The 23,609-nt window shown below is 45.3% G+C and overlaps 1 protein-coding gene across 1 annotated transcript; it reads right to left on the reverse strand.

The window, feature by feature from the left end:
- Nucleotides 1-1,077: 1,077 nt before the first annotated feature.
- On the reverse strand, nt 1,078-23,345 carry LOC135822295 (transcription elongation factor SPT5-like). The gene is made up of 35 exons (XM_065335029.1): nt 23,187-23,345; nt 22,975-23,098; nt 22,444-22,515; nt 21,780-21,805; nt 20,800-20,834; nt 20,082-20,159; nt 19,665-19,724; nt 19,114-19,144; nt 17,714-17,782; nt 17,395-17,481; nt 16,381-16,545; nt 15,756-15,785; nt 15,369-15,434; nt 14,463-14,527; nt 13,693-13,795; nt 13,044-13,119; nt 12,702-12,853; nt 12,282-12,437; nt 11,923-12,020; nt 11,685-11,754; nt 10,658-10,729; nt 10,070-10,120; nt 9,289-9,414; nt 8,992-9,064; nt 8,086-8,226; nt 7,816-7,921; nt 7,295-7,452; nt 6,949-7,036; nt 6,210-6,258; nt 5,723-5,753; nt 5,338-5,550; nt 5,006-5,073; nt 4,490-4,534; nt 2,936-3,031; nt 1,078-1,701 (listed from the first exon to the last, which is right to left on the reverse strand). Exons 1-35 carry the CDS (start codon nt 23,223-23,225, stop codon nt 1,555-1,557), a joined length of 3,066 nt encoding a protein of 1,021 aa, XP_065191101.1. The 5' UTR covers nt 23,226-23,345; the 3' UTR covers nt 1,078-1,554.
- Between the last annotated feature and the right edge of the window lie 264 nt (nt 23,346-23,609).

Below are 23,609 nucleotides of genomic sequence, written 5' to 3' on the forward strand. Positions count from 1 at the left end.
GTAGTGTTATGAAGATCCTGCCATAGATTATTTTATAGAAATCATTATAGTCATGTTAACAGTCAACTCCAGACACTTACCGGTATAGTTATAACGAATTTCATGATACATTTTGTTACATGTATATACAAAGGCACACAATGAAAACCTTGGCAAATTAATTCCGTTGTGACTCAGAGTTTCATGGCTGAACCAATCATCAGACAAGGGTCTGATGATTGGTTCAGCCATGAAACTCTGAGTCACAACGGAATTAATTTGCCAAGGTTTTCATTGTGTGCCTTTGTGTACGCCGCTCTGCCTGAATCAGGCATTGAGCACTCTTGCAGAACCAAAGCATATTGCCTCTGTGTTACATGTATATAAACGTACTCCGGCTACGAAAGGGTGATTTTCGCTATCTTAGCCATTCTACCTTCACTAACGTGAGTTTTATGCTCAAAACAGCTGTATGAAGTAATTCCAAAGTACAGTACTAGTACCGGTAGTAGGAATGTACATGATCACCAACCATGGACTTTAATAATTAAAAGGGACAACTTATTCAAGCATCATACCTAACTCTCACGCCCTATCCACACCGCTTACATGATTGTTTCAATAGCTACTAGCTAGTGTAGGATGTATGCATCATTGCCGAATGATGTGTGTAATGGGGAGTTGTGGATACACCCTGGACTGCCGATCTGTAGCAGACAGCACCACAGCTACAGAGCCAGGTCAGCAGGACAAGCAACTCCAGCTGGTGTGGTGGTAAGGCATCTGGACACGATGGTGCCAAATCTCTCTCTCTCTCTCTCTCTCTCTCTCTCTCTCTCTCTCTCTCTCTCTCTCTCTCTCTCTCTCTCTCTCTCTCTCTCTCTCTCTCTCTCCCCCCCCCCCCCCCCAATTGACTGCAGCACGGCATATGAAAACACAAAACAGAGTGAGAACGAGAAAGGAAAACACACCGTGACACAGCTGCCAGGCCAGGTACATGTACCCGGTTAGTGTTGAAAGCCACCATGGCCCCATGCATACACACCAAGGAGTCATACCCAAACCGGTTTGGGTACGACTCCCTGATACACACACGTGTCCACTTGCACCAAGAGTGCATACCAGGGTTTATGTACTCTTGCTTGCACACCTCACCATGGTAGCACATGACAGCAAAGTAATATGGCAAAGAAAAAGAGTAAGTCAGCATTACGTAGTGCCCACGAATGGGTTGAATTGTGTTTATTAGAATTACTGTTGAGTTTCACATTTCGTGCTACACACTATGGTTCAACTGTTTTATGAGAATAACTAAAAACATATGAAAGATGATGATGCTTCTGAAGATGACTGAAGAGTACGAGTATGAGTAGTAAAGACACGTGAGTGGTGAACTGGCATGAAACCTTACATATATCATGGCAATGTAATGCATGCGTTTGCTGAGAGAGCGTATGTATCAATTGAGAATGTATGCCATGAGACACATAGACACACACAGACACAAACTGTGCTCAAGACCACACATATTGAAAGGCGGAGAGAAGGCCTTAGGCCTTAGAGGAATCATGAGGGTCATCTGTCCGCTAACTTTGCCAAGGAGTCGAGGTGAATGATTTTCAGATTGCCATCATCCATCTTGACAACACCGTCAGAACCGTCAATGCTCAGTAGACTGCCGGTTCTACATTCTACATCTGCGTCCCAGTGAAGAACTATTACCTACACACAACAAACACATCGCACAACAGATAGCGGTTATTTGGCAGACTATACAGGGAGTTGCACACTAATTCTGGGCCTGCATCACAAATCCGGGCCTTCTAACTTCGGGGTCATCACATCCATCCTAGTGACACTCAGGATGACATATTAGAATGTTACGCAAAATAGCAACATGTATGACGTTTAGACCAGTGGAAAAGACTTTGAAACTAATGGAGGCACACACAAGGTTTATCATTTCTCAGTACTAGCCGCGTGGAGCGATAGTACTTAGGATATTGAATATTTCAGAACTCAGGGTGAGCTTTGAATGGACTACAAGTACAAACTATTCCATATTGGAGCCACATCGTGACACCCTATTCGATATGGAAAATTTAGGAAAGACAACAGACCAGCACAATAACTTAGAATAGCTCAATTCGATAGACGACCTCGGAACAAATTTTGACACATCAGCTTCCTCATATAAAACATATCTTGGGTGAACGATACATGCTGATGTCTCAGTGATGAGTATTTGGGTAAGCAGTTATCCACTGTCATACCGCTCTGAAACGACACCATCCTCTCTACCTCTACCCTTGAGCTTGAGTAATGTCTACACTAACACCAAGACATAGAAGCTATGCCACAGACGAGTGACGCTACAAAGTGATGTAGCACGTCTGGTGTATTCACCGCATGTTTGTTTGTGTGATCCTTCTGATCCTTGAAGGGCGGTGGCGTTCCTACGAATGCGGAAAACTCGGCCTCTAGCCGAGTCTCACATGAACCGTGGATCTGTTTTTGTTTTTGTTTGTTTGTTTGTGTGTGTGTGTGGGGGGGGGGGGGGGGCACTGGTTGCATATCACGTGACCAAGTGATCCCGAAAGTGGCCAACGGAGCAGGTCATGGGTCAACATCAGCTTGCATTGCCGACTCCATGACGTGTGCACAGCATGTCCTTTTTGGCTTAAGTCACGCTCATATGTAGTGACATGACGCCAGGCCTGGGCACCTGTACATGTCCTGTACCACCAAACACATCCCGCAGAGAATCTCATATACCCGTAGTAACCAGTGGGATGGCTCCATTCTGTCGCCTGCGCCACGTATGTGTCCTGTACCATCATATTCAACTCCTGAAAGATTTTCAGGTACATGTACACGGCATGCGTGGCGCAGGTGCAGAGTGGAAGCTCTCTTATTTCTGAAACAAAATGACAGGCTTTCCTAAAGTACAATTTACCTTGCATGATTTGGAAGGAGGAACTTGCTTGAGAGCTGCGACGGGTAGATCAATGTCATAGCCTTTCTCAAACACGTGTACAGAACAGGTGGCACCCTACGCATGCAGTTGAAACAATAACCACACATACACATACACACACAAAAATCATTACAAAAAAACAATCAGCAACAAAGATTGCACCGACAAAACAAAAATAACTCAGCAGGCTCTAAAATCGAAGGCAAGGGATGAGCATGTACCGAAACAACCAAGGCATGCTAAAGTACACATGCCTCTAAGGGGGCGTTCGTTTTTGATCTACAGGTTGTGGTAGAAACTACTTCTTTCGGTAGAGGTGTTCGTTCTTTTCCACTCAAAAGCGTAGATTCTACTTTCCTCTACCGGCTCTACCAGAAAACAGTTGGTAGAAGCCGGTAGAAGTTGGTAGAGCTAAGGGATTTCCAGCAAAATCAAGGAATTGTACACAACTCCTTACAGAAGATAAACAGTTCACGTACTTCCTCCCCGTCATTAAAAATTGTCGCTTCTCAGAGCGATTTTCGAATTTATTTTGTCCACTCGAAGGGCAAAGAAATCAGCTAGAAATTGAGGCAGAGCATTGTCGACGGATCAAGCTTTAGTTTGTGGCCTCCCGCTTCGCTGCACTTGCAGCTAAAGTCGACGTCTTCATCAGAGTTTGAGGCAGACCCTTCAGCACCAAACAATGCCTTGAACAAAACGCTCGTTAAAATAATTCAGGTCAAGAGACTTCGTTTTCAAGCGATCCATGCCTCCAGGTGGCAGGCGATGAAGGCAAGCTAGCATTTTCGAGTACACTGTAACGAACTTTCAGCGGGACAGGGTAAGCAGATCTGCACCTTCTTTCCTTGGCAAGCGTTTCGCTGATTTGTTGGTGTTTTCAGACATGCTACCTTCGCAGCACCATGCGCCACAAGTAGCGCATTTTAGGAATTTGAGAACACTTTCTTCTTGACATCGTCAACTTCAGCATTTCGCATTCAGGAGAGATACCAGGATTCTTATACCCGAGCATGCGGTATTGATAAATGCCCACGCGAACGATGTGGGACGGCACGAACGCCAGACAAACAATATGCGCTCTGGGGCGGAATAGTGCGGAGCGTGATGAATTTGCTTGGTGCGGAAGAGAGCTCCGACAAAGTCCGAGACCACCACGGCTTCAGTAACAAGTAGACATTGCGCAGGAAGGGTAGCACCAATGTTTGAACACAGAAAACAGCGATTCCGACAGTCTGACTAAGACGAGCCAAGTCACAAACTTTGCGATGTGCGAAGCGACAATTTTAATGACGGGGAGGAAGTACATATCGTGAAAAACTACTAAATCCGGTAGAATAGCGTTCGTGCATTTGCCTCTACCGTCTACCTCTAACGGTAGAGGGACTGTACTCTACTCTACCAGGTAGCTAAAAACGGACGCAGACCTGCGCAAATTTGGCCAAACAAATGCACACAAAGCCAAGCCCAAGGCAATGCTTGGATAGAGGCCAGACACAAACACTCAATAGAAGGACACAAGCAAGGCCTTACGGTGTGCTGCCTGATTACGCCGTTTCGACCTGACAACTGGGCATCCTGTGAGCATGATTGAATACACAGAGAGAGAAAGGAGAGCTCTCATGGATTCATCACAACCACGTCTTTGAAGTAGGTATGCAAGATAGCTAACTAGCTCAGAATCTTGGCAGTAATGGACTAAAACAAGAAGCTGGTAACCAAGTACAGTCAGACCTCGCTTATCCGGTCCTCTTTTATCCGGATCCCTCGCCATCCGGAAAAAATCGCTGGTTACCGATTTACAGCACATGTCATGCATACATACAGTATGCGTGTTCGATTATCCGGTTCCCTCGCCTATCCGGGTATTGTTTGTGGTAAACGGATGTGTGCGGTTAAGCGAGGTCTGACTGTACAGTGCTGCTCCCCCCCCCCCCCCAACCACCACCACCAAATACACACACCGCTGCTACAAACGTATACTTGCTGCTGAGCGCAACACAGCAAAATCAATCCTGCACTATTCGCACACCAACAATCACAACGAACCTTGAATGAGTCACTGATGCGGACTTCAACACCAGCAACAAGCCAATCTGGCATGGCAGGAGTAGCAGCTACATGTTCACAAAACATCAAAACAAAGACACCAGCAATAAGGATGGGACTTAAAAAGCCAACATTCATACAAGTACTTCAGTAGGTGTCTCCAGAACACAAAATAATGTTGGAACTCTCTGACAAAAGGAAGGTGGCAGGAGTAACACATACTAAATGCCACATCAAACCTTTCAAAAAAGGAAAACAATGCAAGAACAACGGGACAGATGGCGGATGCTGTGCATACTTACATGTGTACAGCTACATGTGTATGTGCTTACCCTCTTCCAAAGCAGAACCCGGTGTGTGTGGATTATACGTTGATGGTGACTGCGGCACAGCGTACGGAGTGTTAGCCGAAGCAGGAGACGCAGTGTACGGCGAGTAGGTCATGTCAGTACCGTACATGGATCCCTGCGGTGTTCCAGGTGTATACGGTGCTGGCGTATCAGCATTGTAACCTGACGGCGTAGCTGGGCCACCGTAAACACCACCTAAACAACAAACACATCAGATTCTTCTTCATGCCTACAACGACATGCGATCATAACAACATGAAGGAAGTAGTCCTAACTGACACATTTCCTTTCATTCTATTTCTCTCCTCAATGGCCACGCAAGCTAAGCAAACATAACATAAACAAGGTGGCATGATAATGTCCTCACCTGGTGTTGCGGGTTTGACAGAATATCCGAGCTGGAAGGAGAACCACGAAAAAGAAAAGAAGACTGATCAAAACTGAAGAGCAGAGTGCATACAACCCACCTATGTGACTTGCCAAGCAATATGGATTACAATATGCAGCAACAGCAGTGCAGACAGTACAGTTGGCGTCAAAGAAACCTGACCACTGCGCCGCACGGTTACGTGAACAAATGCACTAGTAAGCGCAAGCTATGTCAGATGCATGCAGGCTGATGTTGTATTTGGGCCTGCAAGTGGCACAGTTCACTGTGAAAGGAGTCGAATGTCTTTGGCTCCAACTGTACATATGCATACCTAGTACATACAGAGCACCATAAAAGTGCACAAAAGCACAGTTCAACTTCAGGTCTGGCTAGAACATTGGCCCAAGAGATTTTTAAAATACTGCACAGGATGTTTGGCATCTCTGTGGCAGGTGAGTGAAGCCAGGCAAGACCATCTTCTTACCTGTGGTGATGGCGTACTACCTTCATACGAATAGTCAAACTCATCGGCTCTATCAGAAAACAACCATCACAAGAAAAAGGAAATGAGAGCAATGACAACAGCAACATCAAAAGAAAGTACATGTAGTGAGAAAATCAAAAGTAGAGGATGAGAGAAAGATACGAGACAGAAGAATCACGCTGAAAAGTGTTAGCTCGCCCGACCGGAGCAAATCACGCAAAGTGTTAGCTCGCCCGACCTGAGTAAATCAAGCTGAAAAGTGTTAGCCCGCCCGACCTGAGCTTTACACATGCAACTCAAATCAACTCCAACAGGGCATTTCTATCAGTGCTGCCTAGTAGTGCCTACTGTAAGTCAACAAATATTCAGCGCATATTTATTTTCGGCCGAAATTTTGCTTTGCAAGGTTCAGTGTGACAGTGTCTACAGGCGGCAGCAGTACAGGTCGAAAATTTGATGCAGCCGAAATGGGTTCTAGCCTTGGGAGGCTGAAACTTGAATGGACTGAACATTTGTAGACTTACAGTACACAGCAACGTGTATGCCTAGATCAACTGCGTACCCACACCAACATGCATGCCTTTAGTAGACCAACTGTGCATACCTATTAGGATGTGCGGTGTGCTCCCTGCAATACATTTATAAGCAATGGAATAAACTTGAGAGCCAGGACATCCAGACGCAGTGTCCAGACATTCCAAAGTACCACGCAGTACAGGCAGTGATTCAGAGCACATACCTTGCGGGCGTATTCGCCTGCGTTGGGTCCCAGGCAGGTGCGTGCGTTGGTGTACGACCACCTTCACCGTAATGAGGCGTGCGACTTCCTATAATAGTCACAAGTTAAGAAAAAACAATCAGGTATACCAAAACGTCTTTTACTTCTGGTAACCAGACCAGCCTTGCTTTGTACACGGAACGAAAAGCTTTTTTTCTTCTTCACTGGGCATGCATTCGCATGCCGTGCGCTGTGTGCATGGAAGAGCCACAGAAACATGGAAGGGAATGCTATTCCTACTCAGTATCGAAACTAAATCTGGACAGAGTCAGGTAGTTGTGCATTTCGGGGTGCACTCCATACATACCATCCTGTGTATGCTGTGGCGTCTGTGAACCATACATTGGCGTACGAGATCCGGCTGCACCGGCACCATACATGGGTGTGCGTGAGCCATACATGGGCGTGCGGCTACCGTACACTGGCGTCTGTGAGTAGTGTGGCGTGGAACCACCACCAACAGCACTGCACACAACAACAACAGCAGCAGCAGTAGCAACAGCAAGGCCAGCAGCAGTGAGGAAAAGCAACAAGAACAAGGACAAGACGGATTATATGCCCCCAAAGAATCTTTGGAAGCAACTGAATAGGCATGAGAACACACTGAAGCCAGCAGTTAGAGAGGTTCGGTAAGGACCGTGATGGCGCCAGTATTCGGCTCTACAGTACACAACAAAGAACACTCTTTAACTTGGCTTGCTCACACTTGTTGCACAACATAAACCAGAATTTCAACACCCTGCAAATAAATGTATCCATATGCAAATATGCATGCAAGCATGTGCACACAACGTGGAATGCTTCAGTGCAAGAGCTGCATACACTTACTCAACAGTTGACAAACGACTTCTGTCGACTGTGATAGTCTTACAGTCGGCGTGCAGTTCAACACGAGCTGTAGTGTCGGTGGCATCCTTGACGATTCCCATGTAACCTATACACAACAGTAGCAACAGTAGCAGCAGCATAGACGTAGAGAACAAAACAATCAGGAACAACTGAGCATGGGTCTAGTCACAAAGGTACGGGTATCGTTACCGTTGCATAAAGATCAGTTTTTACACATCACTGTCATCAGTGCACACAATAACAACTCACCCTTGAAGGTTCCCTGTGAGATTCGAACGGTCTTTCCAATCAACTCCTGATCTCTACCACCTCTACCTCCACCTCTACCACCACCTCGTCCTCGACCACCACCGGCATTTGCACCGCGTTGAGCCCCACGCCCACGACCGCCTACACGTATGCACATAACATATCACGCGTACATTGTACACCACAGGCACACAGACACGCAGGATATATGAACATAGGACAAAAGCATGCGCCACCTCCCCATGCAAGGAGTGAACAAGGCTACACATTGTTCATACAAAGCACAGTACCGTACTACTGACTACTACTTCAGTACTGCAGTATTCACACTGTATGCTCCTGTGTGGATTTCAAAGTGCTGGTAATGACCAGAGCATACATGTATGATCAAAGCCAGCACGTATTGTGCCCAAGGATAATGAGATAAGAACAATACGTATTGATGTTCTTCCTCTAGGCTAAATATCCATCAGTGACCAGTTACCTTTCAGGTACTCATACCTTGGTTATCCAGACACCGAAGTTACATGCACTTCGGTCTACCGGGCACCCTTTGGGCGAGTTTCAGAAGAAATATAACTACTCTTTTGTTACTTTCTGAGGAAAAAGTGACGCCACACGCCATATCTACGGTCTTTCCCCATCAAAATATATGTGATTCGGAGTTACGGACATTTCAAAATTACGGGCAGTGCCCGGTCCCGGACCGCTCGGATAAACGAGATATGAGTGCAGATCCAAACCAGCAACAATCTACATTGTACATCACAGGAGCCACCATGAACTACTATGCAACACAAGAGCAAGAAACCGTGAAATGCCAGGAAATACAGCACGGCTGTGAAAGCACTGTCTACACAATGAGAAGCATTGCACACAAACACACATGTGTGCTGAATGACTTACTGCTCGGATGTGCTGGACTGGATAGTCGTGGGGACATGGCAACAAACGCACCACTGGCACCACGCGACATGTTCTGCAGTGACAAACAAACAACATAGGCATCATCATGTTTACAGCTCAGTACTATACATGCCTTGCTTTGGAGGAAATGAAGGCACTTCTGAGAATCACAGTTGATGATATCTTACCACACAATATCCAGAACATAGCGTTGTCCTGTGTTCGTCTAGAGCTGAGTTCTACTCCACACACCCGTGGGTATGCACACATACACATACACGCGCACATAACACTCACTTTAGGACCACCAGCCAAAAGAACATGACGCGTTCGTGCGACAATGATACCGCCTGTCTCCACCATTGTACGAACTTGAATGAAGGCATAACTCCGAAAAAGATGCTTGACTTCACCTTGCTTTCCCTATGGACACAAATTACACCATGCACTACACTCAAAATGATGTACATGTACATGTACATGAACTTCAACAGGCATGCAGCATACATAAGTGGTCACGTACATGTATCAGCATCAGTCGTCATCTACAGTACATGTAAAGGCCAGGCTAGAAGATCATAACATACACATGTAGAGATTACACAACCACAATAGTTAGAGCGGCCTAGTTGCTTATGCCATGACAATAGATAGCTTTCGACACCTCACAAGGCAGGGTGGAAGATGCATGGACTGTCATTTTACAAAATCCAAGCATGGCTTTCCTAACGTGATGATGACAATAGGCAAATACGCTGTCAAGAAGAACAAACCACAGATGCATTGCATATGGGTAGGGTCTTTGTCGGGACTGCACCTGTTCTGGATCGGCCAAGAGGCTAGAGCAGCCAGAGCAGTTTATTTTGCACTTGGCATGTACTCGTTTTACCGTACCAAGTGACTCTTACTACTACATGTAGTTTCTGTTTCTGGAGTACCGTTTGGCATGAGGCTGCTCATGGTGCACTAAATGTTTGATCCTCTTCTAGATGGTACCACGCAACCGCACCCTAAAGTCAAGGCCAGGCAAAGAATTGATCAATGCAGTAAATCACCAGGTGACAACATGTGCACATACCGAGTGTGGTCCGTCAACAATAGATACCATATCCTTGACTTGAAACTCATTCTGCACACCACACATTACACAATCACAGGACAATACCAGCAACAGCATCACATCATGTAGCAAACAGATTGGTGAACAGGCAACAAGCATCAATTCCAATAACCACCAGCAAGAGTCGCATCCAAGTACAGTACATGACTGTATTCAAGTGTATTGAGCGGCCACTGCAATGAGAGCCTAAATGTCTTGGGAGAACCATACAAATGATACAATACATGCATTTTTAACTGTGAAGAAGGATCACCGGTCTAAAAACCCTGTTTTCTGTGAACTATGGCGTGGGGTGGTCGCGAAAGACAGACTCTACTACACATACATTATGAATGGCAGTTCTAAAAGTGTCAGCCATAACCAATCACTCACTCCAGTATGCAACTGCACAATGCATACACACACATGCATCGCCCCACCCCACCCCCACACTAACGTGAAGTGGCCCTAATGCTTTTACTATCCTTATGATATGGCATCATGTATTGCAGCACAGTACAGGGAAGTGACATTGAATTGTACTCTTACAAAGCTTCTTCAGCTCACCTGTTCAGAATCCAGCGCTACAGCATTGCGGCAGTTCTTCTTGATAACAGCTTGAGATCGTGCAGTAACCTCCTGCATGCACGAATACATGAAAGCACACACAGGCACACGAACGCACACAGACACACAGCATCAGAAATAAATGACTCGGCAAAGAAACCATGGATATAATGCAGGTGACCTCTAAGCAACATTGCCAAAGATGTTATCCACCTCCTCAGAGTACTCGAGCATGGAACAACGTGGTGTCACCCCAATACTCGTTGGATGTACTTAACGCATATACACGCTTGGTACTTGGCACTTGGTACTAGTATTCGGATACACTCCAGTGACTCCACACAACATGCAACAGCGGGAAAGTGCAAGAATAAAATGTACTGTACCAAGAAAACTAAAGACTCGGGACTCGGTGTTGGGAATACGCAGGTGACTTTGGTTGTCAGCCCAGTTTATTCCACGTAAAGAAGTACTTCGCTCATGCATCAACACATTTGTTAGCACAGCACCTGTTCCATGCTACTAGTGCAGGGAATTTTCTAGAACCGCCCCAACCGGTTTTCGACCGGTTGAAATTGTTGGCGACCGGTTGAAAAGTTACAAATCAGTTCCAACCGCCCGTACTTTTCTGTGGGTGAATGGAGCTGTGAATGGTCAAACGCTTTTTTCTGGACGGATACTTCCAGCGAAGCAGCGTGGGCTGGTACTAGGGTCACGAGTTTGTACTCCAGCACCAAGAAATCTGTTAAATTGCTGTCGAGTGCCATATTTGGGTTGTATTTTGAAAAACTTTTCCGGGGGGGGGGGGGGGGGGGCACCCGGACCCCCCCCCCCCCCCCCCACTCTTCATTGGACGGTCGTCACCGGTTGGAAATTCGTCCTAGAATACACCCTGTAGTGGAGTCCAACTCTGGAGGCTGGCAAGTCCAAAACCAGCTGGCCAAAGCACTCATGTCCCCAGCAGCAGCAGCAGCAGGTATTCCATTAAAATATTGGGAATACGCTCATTACAAACAGTCAAACAAACCTTTCCAGTCTGATTGAGGACATGAAGCTGTTCCCTGTCCACCTGGATAATGACACCGACTGTCTGCGCACTGTACACGCCATAGTAAAACAAAAAAACATAATCAGTTCTATGCATTACATGTTCACCAAATGATGGAGTCAAAGACCAACCAATAGCCATACACGTAACAGACATAGAAACCAAAGTGAATGAGTATGCAATGCAGATCTGTCAGGATGTGTGTCGGCTGACTTACTCGAGTTGGACCAAATCGCCGACTCTAAACTGGCCAGACTGATCAACGCCAGTACTGCGCTCAGCAGCAATCTGCAGATCTCTTGGTAAGACTTTCAGCTGCAGGGCAAGCGTGAACACGTGCACAGACAAATTAATAATACACACATGCACACACACATAACACATGCACGCGCGCCCACCCACCCACACACCACACCCACAAACGCACGCACGCGCATACATGCACACACACACAGAAATCGGCTGTTAAGTACAGCACTAAATGACCCGAAGCAAAGATAGCACCACAAGCAGCCAACAATCATACCCTGCAATGATTGATGTTCCACACACATAGCAAGTGCAAGAGAGACCTACCTCTTTCATGCTAAGATCTGAGAAGAGCACGACGACATTGTTCTCCACTCGTACAACCATTCCTGTCTCGGATTCATGGTTGCCACGCACAACTTTGACATGATCTCCGACTTTGAAATGCTTCTTCAACTCTTTACCAGGGAACACTAATGCTTCCTGCAAGACCACAACAAATCCAAGGAAACAAGAGAAATACCAAAGGTCAGAAGTGTATACAACAACAGTTATTACAACACTACATTAATACCACATTGATGGCACCTTCAAGAAGCGCAAACAAAACCTGAAAAGCACACAAATAGATAAGCAAAGCACTCAAAGCAGCAAAAATTGCTTGCAGCATGCAAGAATAATATCACAAGACATTCTTGTTCATCATACATCAAGCACAAACTACTGCACGATGATGCTGCCACTGACCTTCAAATCATCGTGAACGGGTAGGACGGTTACTTGATCTCCTTCAATTGCCAAGACACGACCAGCTAGATTTACTAACTGCCCTTCAGCGACCATAACTGGATCACCCACGGCAAACTGAAGATCCAAGTTTTCTTCTTTCTGAGCACCAACTGAGCATGTGCATAAGAAAAAAAGTGAGGGTGAATTCTGCACCAAGTGTCCAGCATGCATGGGTAACTAAAGTATTCGAAAGCCATGGTATTACTTTGTTTTTGTTTGCAACGTGCCACACTCTACAAACTAAGAAGATGTGTGCACAACATTAAAAAACCCAGACTAAAGCACATCAGACAAACCAACCTTCTAACTTTGTATCTTCCAAAACTGCTTCAAACTTCTCCAATTCCGCGAGCGTCGGCTTAACACCATCGATGATCTGCAAAGACACAATCGAAGGAACAAATACACACGTGAAGTGCACATAATTATGAGAAGCTGTTGTGCAAATTGGTATGCACAATTGCACACAATACACATGCTTTTATCAGGTTTGCTACGCCAGCATATATTAGTATGGGAACAGAGCGGTGGATTTTTCTTGTTAGCAGGATTTCCATTACTTGTGTGAATGTTGATGTTCCGCTTAGGACTCTGATGCACAGGCACCAAATAACACGATATCACAGACAAAGAGTACCTCCTAAAGTCTGCAAAAAAGGCTGAGTGAATCAGTCTCAATGCAATCCCAGCAACTATAGTTGTGCTCGGTGAAATTAGACCCAAAGTGCATATTTGGCGCCCTCAACTTGCACGGCCCTAACGCCCTGGAAATGGTACGGATGTGGCCGGACGTACACAATCCAGCACAAGTACATGTACAGTGATGTAATCGGAACTGGTCCAGGGCGCCAGGTTTGCACCGTAGGTCGAATTTCAGTGAGCGCAACTGTACTAACGTTAGTACATAGCAGTGCAGAGTACATCAGAAGTGCAGTAAAAACAGACTTACCACAGCTGACATTGTCATTGTTTTGTACAAAAATCCTTTCCGGTAGCGATTTCCCTCGAACAAGAAGAAGTCACCATCCTTGTTTACATCACCTCCAATGGCACTGTGCACAGAACATAGCCAGTATACATGCACATGAACAGCCACGTATACGCATGCACACCCACGCATACAAATGCACACAAATACACATGCACACACATACAGTATCGGTCATGATGTTGCCAGAGTCCTTGTGGCACATACAGTCAACTTCGCTAATAACGACTGCGGATATAACGACAATTCGCGAATAACGACAGAATTTTCATGCCCAGGGCAAAGTCCCATCCACCTGTAACACATATAATGAGACTTCGGGTATAACGACACTTCGCGAATAAGGACACTCTCCAATGCCCCGCCGAATGTCGTTATAAGCGAAGTTGACTGTAGCTATTGCAGAAGTGACTAATCTAACATAATGTCACACAATTATAGCTTATCCAAGTATCATCAACAAGAATACAATGAACGATATACGACGATAATAGACCAGGAAAGCCAGACTGAGCAACTGTACACATTTCTGAATGCACAGCTCAGGCTCCAGTTGCTAAGTGTGGAGAGCTTCAGGCACTCATAGTAGCTGCAACTGTGACAAGCAAACCGTGTCTACTTTCCTGATGTAGAGACTTGGTACTGAGATATGCCATGCACAAAGCCTCTTCTACACAGTATTGGTACTGGTATCCTAGAGGCTAAACAAAATTCAAAAATGCGCTGCATACCGGATGTTCTCCACGTTGAAGGGCTTCTGCGGAGCACGGCCACCTTTCTTCCGCTTTTCAGGTTCCTATGGATATTGTCATGAAAATCACGCACAGCACACACATAATATTTATGACGTGCTCTATTTGAACAGCAGAAGGGCAACAGAAACAGTGCTAAGAAGCTAGAACAACCACGGTAAGTACACCTGCCAAGTACTAGTATCCCGGTTATTTTTTGAACAGTCAGAGGTGTGTCTTCACCGATACAGTTTTAGATATCCTGTTGTGCTGTGTGTTTGACGAGTCGATTTGTCACTTCTGGTACAACGTTCTGTAGTGAAACTACAGCCCATTCATCGGAAACTGGCCCGCTGGCTTTTGAAAGTCGGATTTGGGCCGAATTGAGGATCAAAAACCCACTTTAAATCTCAAAAATCTGGGTTTCGGATCTGCTTTTCCATACATTTTGCCATGGCATACCTGTCCTAATTTTGTAAAACCTGGCTGAATTTCTATTTCCCTGTTCTTGGACTTTTCTGGCCTCAGATGTGGCAAGGAGTAATTGCACGGGTCACACAATGCAGGACGTACTGTTGTTTTCACGATATCTACAACTATGTGAGAGAGACACCAAACAGTTAGGGTGCCAGTTTCCAATGAATGGACTGTAGTAGTGGCATTTTGTATTTATTTGGTTAGCCATCATGCCTGGCTGTGCCTTCTCTGATAAATGGCTAACCCAAGAGAAGTATCGTTCTGGGATATCTCCAAAGCCGGCCGATCGGCACAAGGCGCGTTGGAAACTCTGCAGCAAAAACACCGAGCTAGGCTCCATGGGTGAAGCTGCGTTGGTCAGGCCCTGACTTTGCGATACTTAAGAGAAGAGTGTGCAGTACATACACATGTTTGGAGACCCAGACTTACTATTGCAGACTTCGCAGCACCACGTGGCTTGTTGTAGTCAATACGTGGTATCAGTTTCAGAACCAGCTGAAAAAAGGGTAAGCATAAAACAAGAAGCAAACACCCCACATCAAAAACAACACGAACTGTGAACAAGAGCAAGAACAAGATGAAGAACAACAAACAAGGAAATATATATCTCGACTAACTCGTAGTTTCAAAACAGAGTTGTGAAAGCAAATTCAGACGACCACCCTTTACCGCGCTGCACAAATTACCATGAATATGTTTTGATTGAGTACACAACATGGCTGAAGAGAGTCTATCATTAACACATCTTTACATCTACACCCTGGTCCAATGTACGCACGCTACGCGTAGAGCAAATTAACCCATTGTAACGCATACCTGAGACCGAGAATTGTCCACATAGTCAATCTAGAGTCCACACAACAGAAACGACATGAACAAGGGGAAAGGAGTTCTCACTTTTAGTATCCAAGGATGAATCGGTTAGAACTGGAGAAACAATCGTTTCCAAGAACATAGTACAAATGCAAGCAATTTAAAAATGATACGGCCTTCTCAAGCCTGCTCCTACACATGGAATACATGTAAAGGAAAACATAACCTGTTGCAAATTTATTGAAATTACCGTAAAGTACCGTTGATCCGCCCCCACGCCATGTCGCTTCCCAGCTGGGTTTTCGGCAGGGGGCGGGAATTAGATCAAGGCTGTCAAGTGCAGTACGATGTACAACAACGTAGAGGATCAGACTCAATGTGCTGGATTGTGCACATTTTGATCCTGGATTGGCAAGTATTATGTACAGCAGTGCATGCGTCGGTTCAACATCGTATTTCGTTGTATACGCCAAAGTCGCTTCACAAGGAGAAAATCGACAGGGGGCGGGAATTAGAGAGGGGGCGGATCAACGGTACTTTACGGTAATAGCACGAGCATCTACATACAGAGCAGCACAAAATTCCTCAAGCAACAATGACGACAATGTACGGTGTTGAATGTACGTACCTGAGCAATGTCATCACGGTACATCGTCCGCCGTAATCTCACCCATTGTCCACGTTTTACCGTCTGAATCTCTTTTACAACCTTCATTACATCCGTCATCTCACGAATTGGCACCATCTGCTGGTTCCACCGACCCATTCTCAAGTTCCCAATACCTTCAATGGCCTATGTTCACACAAACGGGACCACACATACACCCACACATTGGACAAAAGTGATCAACTCCACATCCCCTACTCAGAATAATTAAAATGGATACACATCAATGCAGCCCCAAACTGGGGAATCAGCCAAGCCATTGCAGTATTGGCTTGCAATATTTTCTAGGTGCTCGGATACTTCCGAGGGCTTCATGTGTAATAAATGCTCCGTGTACAGACAATGGCGTTTGAATCTACCATATTACGCATGAAATCAAGAGTACATAAGCTCCCAAGAGTGTGCAACTCTGGATACCCTTTCTATGGGACCGGCTGATGGCGAAAACTCACATCACGTGGTGAGTTGTTCACGTTGTACGTTCCCAGTCCTTTTAGTGGGCAGTGGAGTAGTAAAAATAGCACAGATAGTCAGACTGAGTACACACTGGTCTTCGTTGTGCGTAGCACGGAATGTACTTGGAACACTTGATACGAGTTTTCGCCGTCGGAGATCCCATATGTACCATTGCACACTCTTGGGAGCTTATTTACTCTCGATGAAAACATTCCACATAAACGAAGAACAATTCAAATCCAGTTCACTGGATCGTCGATTCACTACAATGAAGGTAGCACATCGTGCAGAGCACCCATAGCTTGGAGATCTGAGTTGCATACTCTTGGGACTTATTGGCTCTTGTTGATACAAATAGAGCAGGGCGGGCGCCACGTCCGTCTCTAGAAGCACTGCTCGAGCCACTGCATGAAGAAAATTCCATGGCTTTCTATCTTCCATCCACAGAAGGAAAAATGCCATGCAAGCTATCCAAGACCTGTTAGAACAATGTAATTAGCAGAGCTTGCCACTACTGACCTGTTTGACATGAGACTGTTTATACGCCTCAATGTAGATGTATCCTTTCAGACCTTCTGGACACACTACCGCCTTGATTTGCAGAGGCTGTGATGGAAACCAACATCAACACGGAGAACATGATGGCAAACAAAAGATTGAGGCATAACTACAAGCACAGTCCATTGCGTCTATTAGCTCAAGATACAAAGCAAAGGAACAGGCCACACACAAATGCAGTATGTTACAGTTACATACGCCACACAGACTACAGCTGAACCAGATGGAATGGCACAACAGTGCAATATTGTGGAAAACTGCCGGCACCACTCGTACTTACCTCTCCCTTGGCTTCCATCACAATAGACTTTCTCATAAGTTGTAATGCTGTCTCTTTCTCTGTGCCCAGCTAAAATGGTCAAAAGCAAACAGACACTCAATAAGCAATTGGAAACGACAGTGTTTTGATTTTCGAAATATTAAAAATGCACAGCAGGTGGTGAAAAGGAGCAAAACTGCGACATGACCCTTTCTATCAGACAAAAAAGACCTAGAAGCAGGACATGACCAAATGTATTTTTTTAATGTAATCAAGTAGGGCGCTCCACTGCCCGAAGAGCGCTCGAGGACCCTATACCGGTAAGGTAAAGCATTCCACACAGTCAGGAAAGAGAAAGGAAGAAGCTATGATGCAGCTCAGAGTTTCACGTTATTCATGATTAGGAGCCATGCAGCAGTGTCACAAAGGTGGTATAAATGCAGGAGATGAAATTTAGTGCTGGCAGGCTTACGTGCTAAAAGAACAGGGGGAACAAACAAGCATACAAAAAAGAGACAGGTTGCATAAATAAGTACCTAACTACAAAGCTACTTAAGTCTGTGGACAGCAACTGTTTCGATCTGTTAGGCCACGCCGCTTTTTTCTATGTTTCGCGTCACCATGTTTGATGAAATCAATGAGGGAGGGCGAAAAAAATAAAAAGCCATCCAAAAAAAAACATTGTACATGCATTGTATTGTACAGTGTGGACCCGGCACTGTTCATGTACAGTACATTGAACATTAAATTCACACATCCATGAATACATGAGTGTATCCCCTCTGCCATGGCGGCATGATGATCGTATGACTTGCGGCCCAGCTTATTACACACACATGTACATGTACATGCCATTGTATGTGAGCTGAGTACAATCATGCGATAAATAGAACAAATGATGCCAACATACATTGTAAGAGTAACAATCACGTTTTTTTCTCTTTTGGGTTACATTTTTCCTTTTCTGGTTTTCTGGGTCTGCATTAAATTTGTATTGCATTTTCCAAAAACATATGTTCCTTTTTTTTTGAACGGCTGTGAAATACATGCGCGCGGGGGACGCGAAACATAGATAAAAAACGGTGTGGCCTTAGAGCTCATCAGCACAGCTCAGAGGACCGAAGCGCAGCTCTTCGCAATGAAATACGTTTCCGTGAAGCAAAGCATTTTAACTACAAAGCTATATGCACGCGGCCATGCGGAAAAAGTTATGAAGGCAGAACTTGTTCTCATGAGGACACTTAGACACGAGCTCCGATCTCTTGTTGAGAGAGCGGGTTTATACACTTGAAGAAAACCAAAGAAGGGGGCACAATTAGCAACTTTAGCACTGGACCCACCTAGGTCGGCGTGACATAGGCATATCTACTGAATTAGAAAAATCACCACTGACTGAACGTGGTCCAGTCGCTGGCACATACCTTGCATTTCACTGTCCACAAATTAGGATCCCTATTCAATACAAACAAACAGTAGACAGGCAAACAACATTTAGAACTTCTGCAATCAGCCACAGTACTTCAGCACACATGGGTAACTGGTAACTTCCGTGCAGTTATCACCATCGTATGGGTATTACCGTACTGGCAATATATGTTGCCGCAGTGAGGCCATGAAGCGTTACATTGGCACATGTTTGCCGCACGCATGGCGTTACATGCAAAGTCGCACAGGAGCCGTTACACAGGTTTCTATATTGCCGCAGTCCTTTTTTTGCTATTGCCGCATCACTTTTTTTGCTATTGCCGCATCATTTTTTTGCTTTTGCCGCATCATTTTTTCTTTTCAGAAAAAAAGATCGCCGCACCCCGCCGGACGCGCGTTACGAACTCAACAAAAATTTGTCGCACTAGCCTGGTCGCGCGTCAGGGCAGTCCAATAAACAGTAGTGGATAGTAAGATGAAGCGGCACACAACACCGCAGTGGTAAAACACAACAGCACAATGTATTCAAAAGAACTGTCAAGCTTACTTGACTCCTGGCAGCAAACTTTGCTGTGAAATAGGACCTGCAGTACTGCCTGAGATTGGCCTGACACACACACACACACACACACACACACACACACACACACGCACACACACACATGCACGCACACACAGAACACACACACAGAAACACAGCCACAGAAACATTAGAGAAAGGAACAAAAATAAAAAATAATATGAGAGACGAGCACCAAGATATTCAGTGCACACATACTACATGTACACTAAATACTAAGGCTGCAGCTGCTTCTTGCCGACTTCTATTACAACGCTGTATATACTCAGTTTTTGTACCTAGTGCGGCTACAGCCTAAAGGAAAGGATAGAATCTGCGGACTAATCCACACTGAAGCAAAAATCCAGATATGACACAATTGTTCATGCACACTACATCACTTACATATCATCATCATCCAAATCTGCGGACCCATACTTCTTCATGTAATACTCTTCTGCTTGGTGCATATCAGAGTTATTACTGCAGAAGAGAAAACATACCACAGAGAAGTCATACAATACAATGTCCAGAAACTACAGGTACATCAGGGATACTTCACAGACAGAAACATACACAAATTAAGTAAATACTAAATAGGCTTGCACTTCAAACAGCAAACTCTATGTGCGTAAGAAAGTGTATGCAGATATGTGTGCGTGGGGGGTCATGGGTACTCGCTATGCCAACTTGCCACCATTCCAAAGCGGGATACCCACAAAGTCAAGAGTGGGACTGGCAAGCTCAAAGCAGAATAGCTGGACAGCCTGACGAGCGTGTGTGTATTCACTGAACAGAATCAAAATGCTTCAATAAGCTGTGTGTGGTAGACCAGGTAAGCAGTGAAAGCCAATTCTTCAGCCTTGCAAGCTGTTAGATGGTGCCATCTGAGCACATATTGCTATGGCTTCTGCTATGCTGCAGCATCGCTATCATCGCCTCTGGGGATGGGCATCTAAGGTCTCAAAAGCGCGCGCGCGCGCGCGTGTGTGTGTGTGTGTGTGTGTGTTTGTGTGTGTGTGTGTGTGTGTGTGTGTGTGTGTGTGTGTGTGTGTGAGAGAGAGAGAGAGAGAGAGAGAGAGAGAGAGAGAGAGAGAGAGAGAGAGAGAGAGAACTGACTCACCCGAAGTGTAACTCATTGTCTGCTTTGATATGTGTCTACATCACAAATGAACACAAGGAGAAATGCGTTTACAAATACACCAATAGATGCCCGATCCGTACAGACTGTCGATCGAGGGAGAGAGAGAGGGAGAGAGAGAGAAAAAGAGAGAGAGAGAGAGAGAGAGAGAGAGAGAGAGAGAGAGAGAGAGAGAGAGAGGGAGAGAGTGAGAGTGAGAGAGAGTGAGAGAGAGAGAGAGAGAGAGAGAGAGAGAGAGAGAGAGAGAGAGAGAGAGAGAGAGAGAGAGAGAGAGAGAGAGAGAGAGAGAGAGAGAGAGAGAGAGAGAGAGAGAGAGAGAGAGAGAGAGAGAGAGAGAGAGAGAGAGAGAGAGAGAGTATAGCATTGTCTTACAGTTCCTAGACCAAGCTAATCAGGGGCAGTAAGAACATGAAACTGACACATGACATAATAAATCAGCAAGCAGCTGCACAGATTCGGCCTCTATCATCAAAACTACAAGTAGGCAGCTATGAAGTTCAACTACAACACAAAGAGGATCATGTTTCACTGCATAAATACGCACTGCCTGTTCGTAGCATAGGCACCAATATAACAAACTGTATACCGTAAAAGCCCGTGTATAGGCCCCGGGCATAAAGAATAGAAGCCTCGATTCCCTGGGCGTATACAAGGGCACTGGCGTTATTTTGGAACCGGGCGTATACTTGGAATAGGGATAGCAGTAAGTATTCGGTATCAGTACCTGTACATGTACTGGTGTTGCTGGCATACCTGGGCGTATACATGGGCATGGGCGCTATCTTGAAACAAAAGTGTTGACTTCCCCTGACTGGGCGTGTACACGGAGGGTGGGCGTAATTTCGAGTGGGCGTATACAGGGGCTTTTACGGTATTCGCTTTTTCAATGCAATACTTGGCACCCATGAAGCGCACACACTGCCTGCATGCCTAGAAGAAGAAACAATGTGGCAGTAACTCACTCTCCGATCATCACCCCGGCCAGCATCTACACCAGACACAGGAAAAAGTCGAAAATTCATAAGCCAAGTAAAAATATGAAGACAATCTCAAGAAAGTGAAGCACTCTAGAAAACAAGGACCGATGCACATTGGTTAGTTACCAGCAAGTTTCAGACTGAAAAAGATGGATAGAATAGTAGCAAGAGCACATGATTTAGAATAAACTCCACCTACATGTATGGAAGAAACTTCGTTAAGAATGGCTAGGATAGTATGTTGTTCAGGTAATTTCTAACAAGCTTTGGGAACTGTAATCTGCAACTGTGGTTTTGCAATGCATTTATACGCCAGTTAATGCCGTAGCTTGACGTCCATAGTGGCAAAAACGATGGATTACACTTTCAAACTCGGATGCACAGTTGGACACTCTGGTTACTCTTGACAGTAGCATATGAAGCCATCCAAACATCTGCCATGTGAATTTTTAGTAGGATTGGGCAAGAGAAAATGGAAATCCAGCAGAGAAAGTACTAGTACACTGCTGACAAAATACAGCTATGAATGCTCACATGCACACTTCCTCAAGTACTTGAAAAGATTACAATTTTCAATTGTTATCTCTCTCTCTCTCTCTCTCTCTCTCTCTCTCTCTCTCTCTCTCTCTCTCTCTCTTTCTCCCCATACCTCGATCGGCTATCAGATCATCTAAACCATCCTCTGCTTCATCTTCATCTTCTTCTTCCTCCTCGTCGACCTCTGTAGTTTAAATAGAGGAAGACAGTAGACACAGAAACCAATGATATCACCAGTAACAGCCCCAAGAAAAGTAAAAAAAAGTCAGGGGTGTCATCGGGAGGTAGGGTACCCGTGCTACCCGTAATTAGAGCGGGTATTCGGCTAGCAGTTTGTGCCTGAGAACTCGATTGCGTCGTTGGAGTACTGTATTTTCACAATGGTGCATGTAAGAAGTACATGTACTGCTATGTGGTAACTGTACATCTTTCTCTGTAGCGTAAATGCACACTCACTGTATGAACGTATTGTGGTGATCCCGCTCATGCGATACCATGTACACTGTACCAGTGTACTGGTACCATGTCAAAAAGTACCCGATAGAGTACTCGTGCTACCCGGATAGAAATACCCGAACTCGCTACCAGATCAAACCCCTACCCGTACCGTTGCAGCCCTTAAATAATTTAAGTTTGTACTCACCTGCTTCATCTAAGATGAAACCGGCATTTCGCGGTGCTTTGGACTTTTTCTTCTGGCCATAAGATTCTTCTTCTGATTCCTCCTCCTCATCTTCATCCTCCTCTTCATCTAGGTCGTCTTCGATCTTCGTTGCAAACAAACAGCAGAAATTACAAAATAATTGTTCTCACAACATGATCCCCAATGTCCACACAGGTACTTCAAAGGCGTACCTCATCACCAGAGAATTCCTCTCCTTCTGAGTCGGACATTTCTGGAACCCAACAAGGAACGATACTACTAGAATACGAACATGAGCAGGACAATTATGTTCTAACTCTCGTATTGTCATCCAGCTTCACTTTTCACATTGCAGTTTTAGAAGTCTTGAAAAAAAATGCTGCTGCTCAAAACTATCAACGATCGATTACGTCAGATGGAGATCGCGAAGCTGAAGACGCTCGTTGCGCGGCCGCGCCGCGTGCAAGCAGCCCGCGGGTTTTCACGATTTTTTTCACGACACCCCACTGCGAAACGTTCACGGAGCTAGCGCATAGCTTTATTCTGATGTGCACAGCGCAGCGCGCGTGCATGCACTTACCGTATACCATGGTATACGTACATGCATGCGCGCGTTTACGTGGTCTCGTGAAGTA

This window comes from Sycon ciliatum, chromosome 8 (genome assembly GCF_964019385.1).
Source record: "Sycon ciliatum chromosome 8, ocSycCili1.1, whole genome shotgun sequence".
In the NCBI taxonomy this organism is placed as follows: Eukaryota; Metazoa; Porifera; class Calcarea; order Leucosolenida; family Sycettidae; genus Sycon; species Sycon ciliatum.

What these genes read in the sequence shown, in the direction of transcription:
- LOC135822295 (XM_065335029.1), bottom strand. Translation starts at nt 23,225, where the DNA reads ATGTCCGACTCAGAAGGAGAGGAATTCTCTGGTGATGAG. An exon ending in CAATGACAATGTCAGCTGTG is followed by an intron (nt 13,120 to 13,692) that starts GTAAGTCTGTTT and finishes GTGTCTTTGCAG; the next exon opens with ATCATCGATGGTGTTAAGCC. An exon ending in GGGTTCTGCTTTGGAAGAGG is followed by an intron (nt 5,074 to 5,337) that starts GTAAGCACATAC and finishes GTGAACATGTAG; the next exon opens with CTGCTACTCCTGCCATGCCA.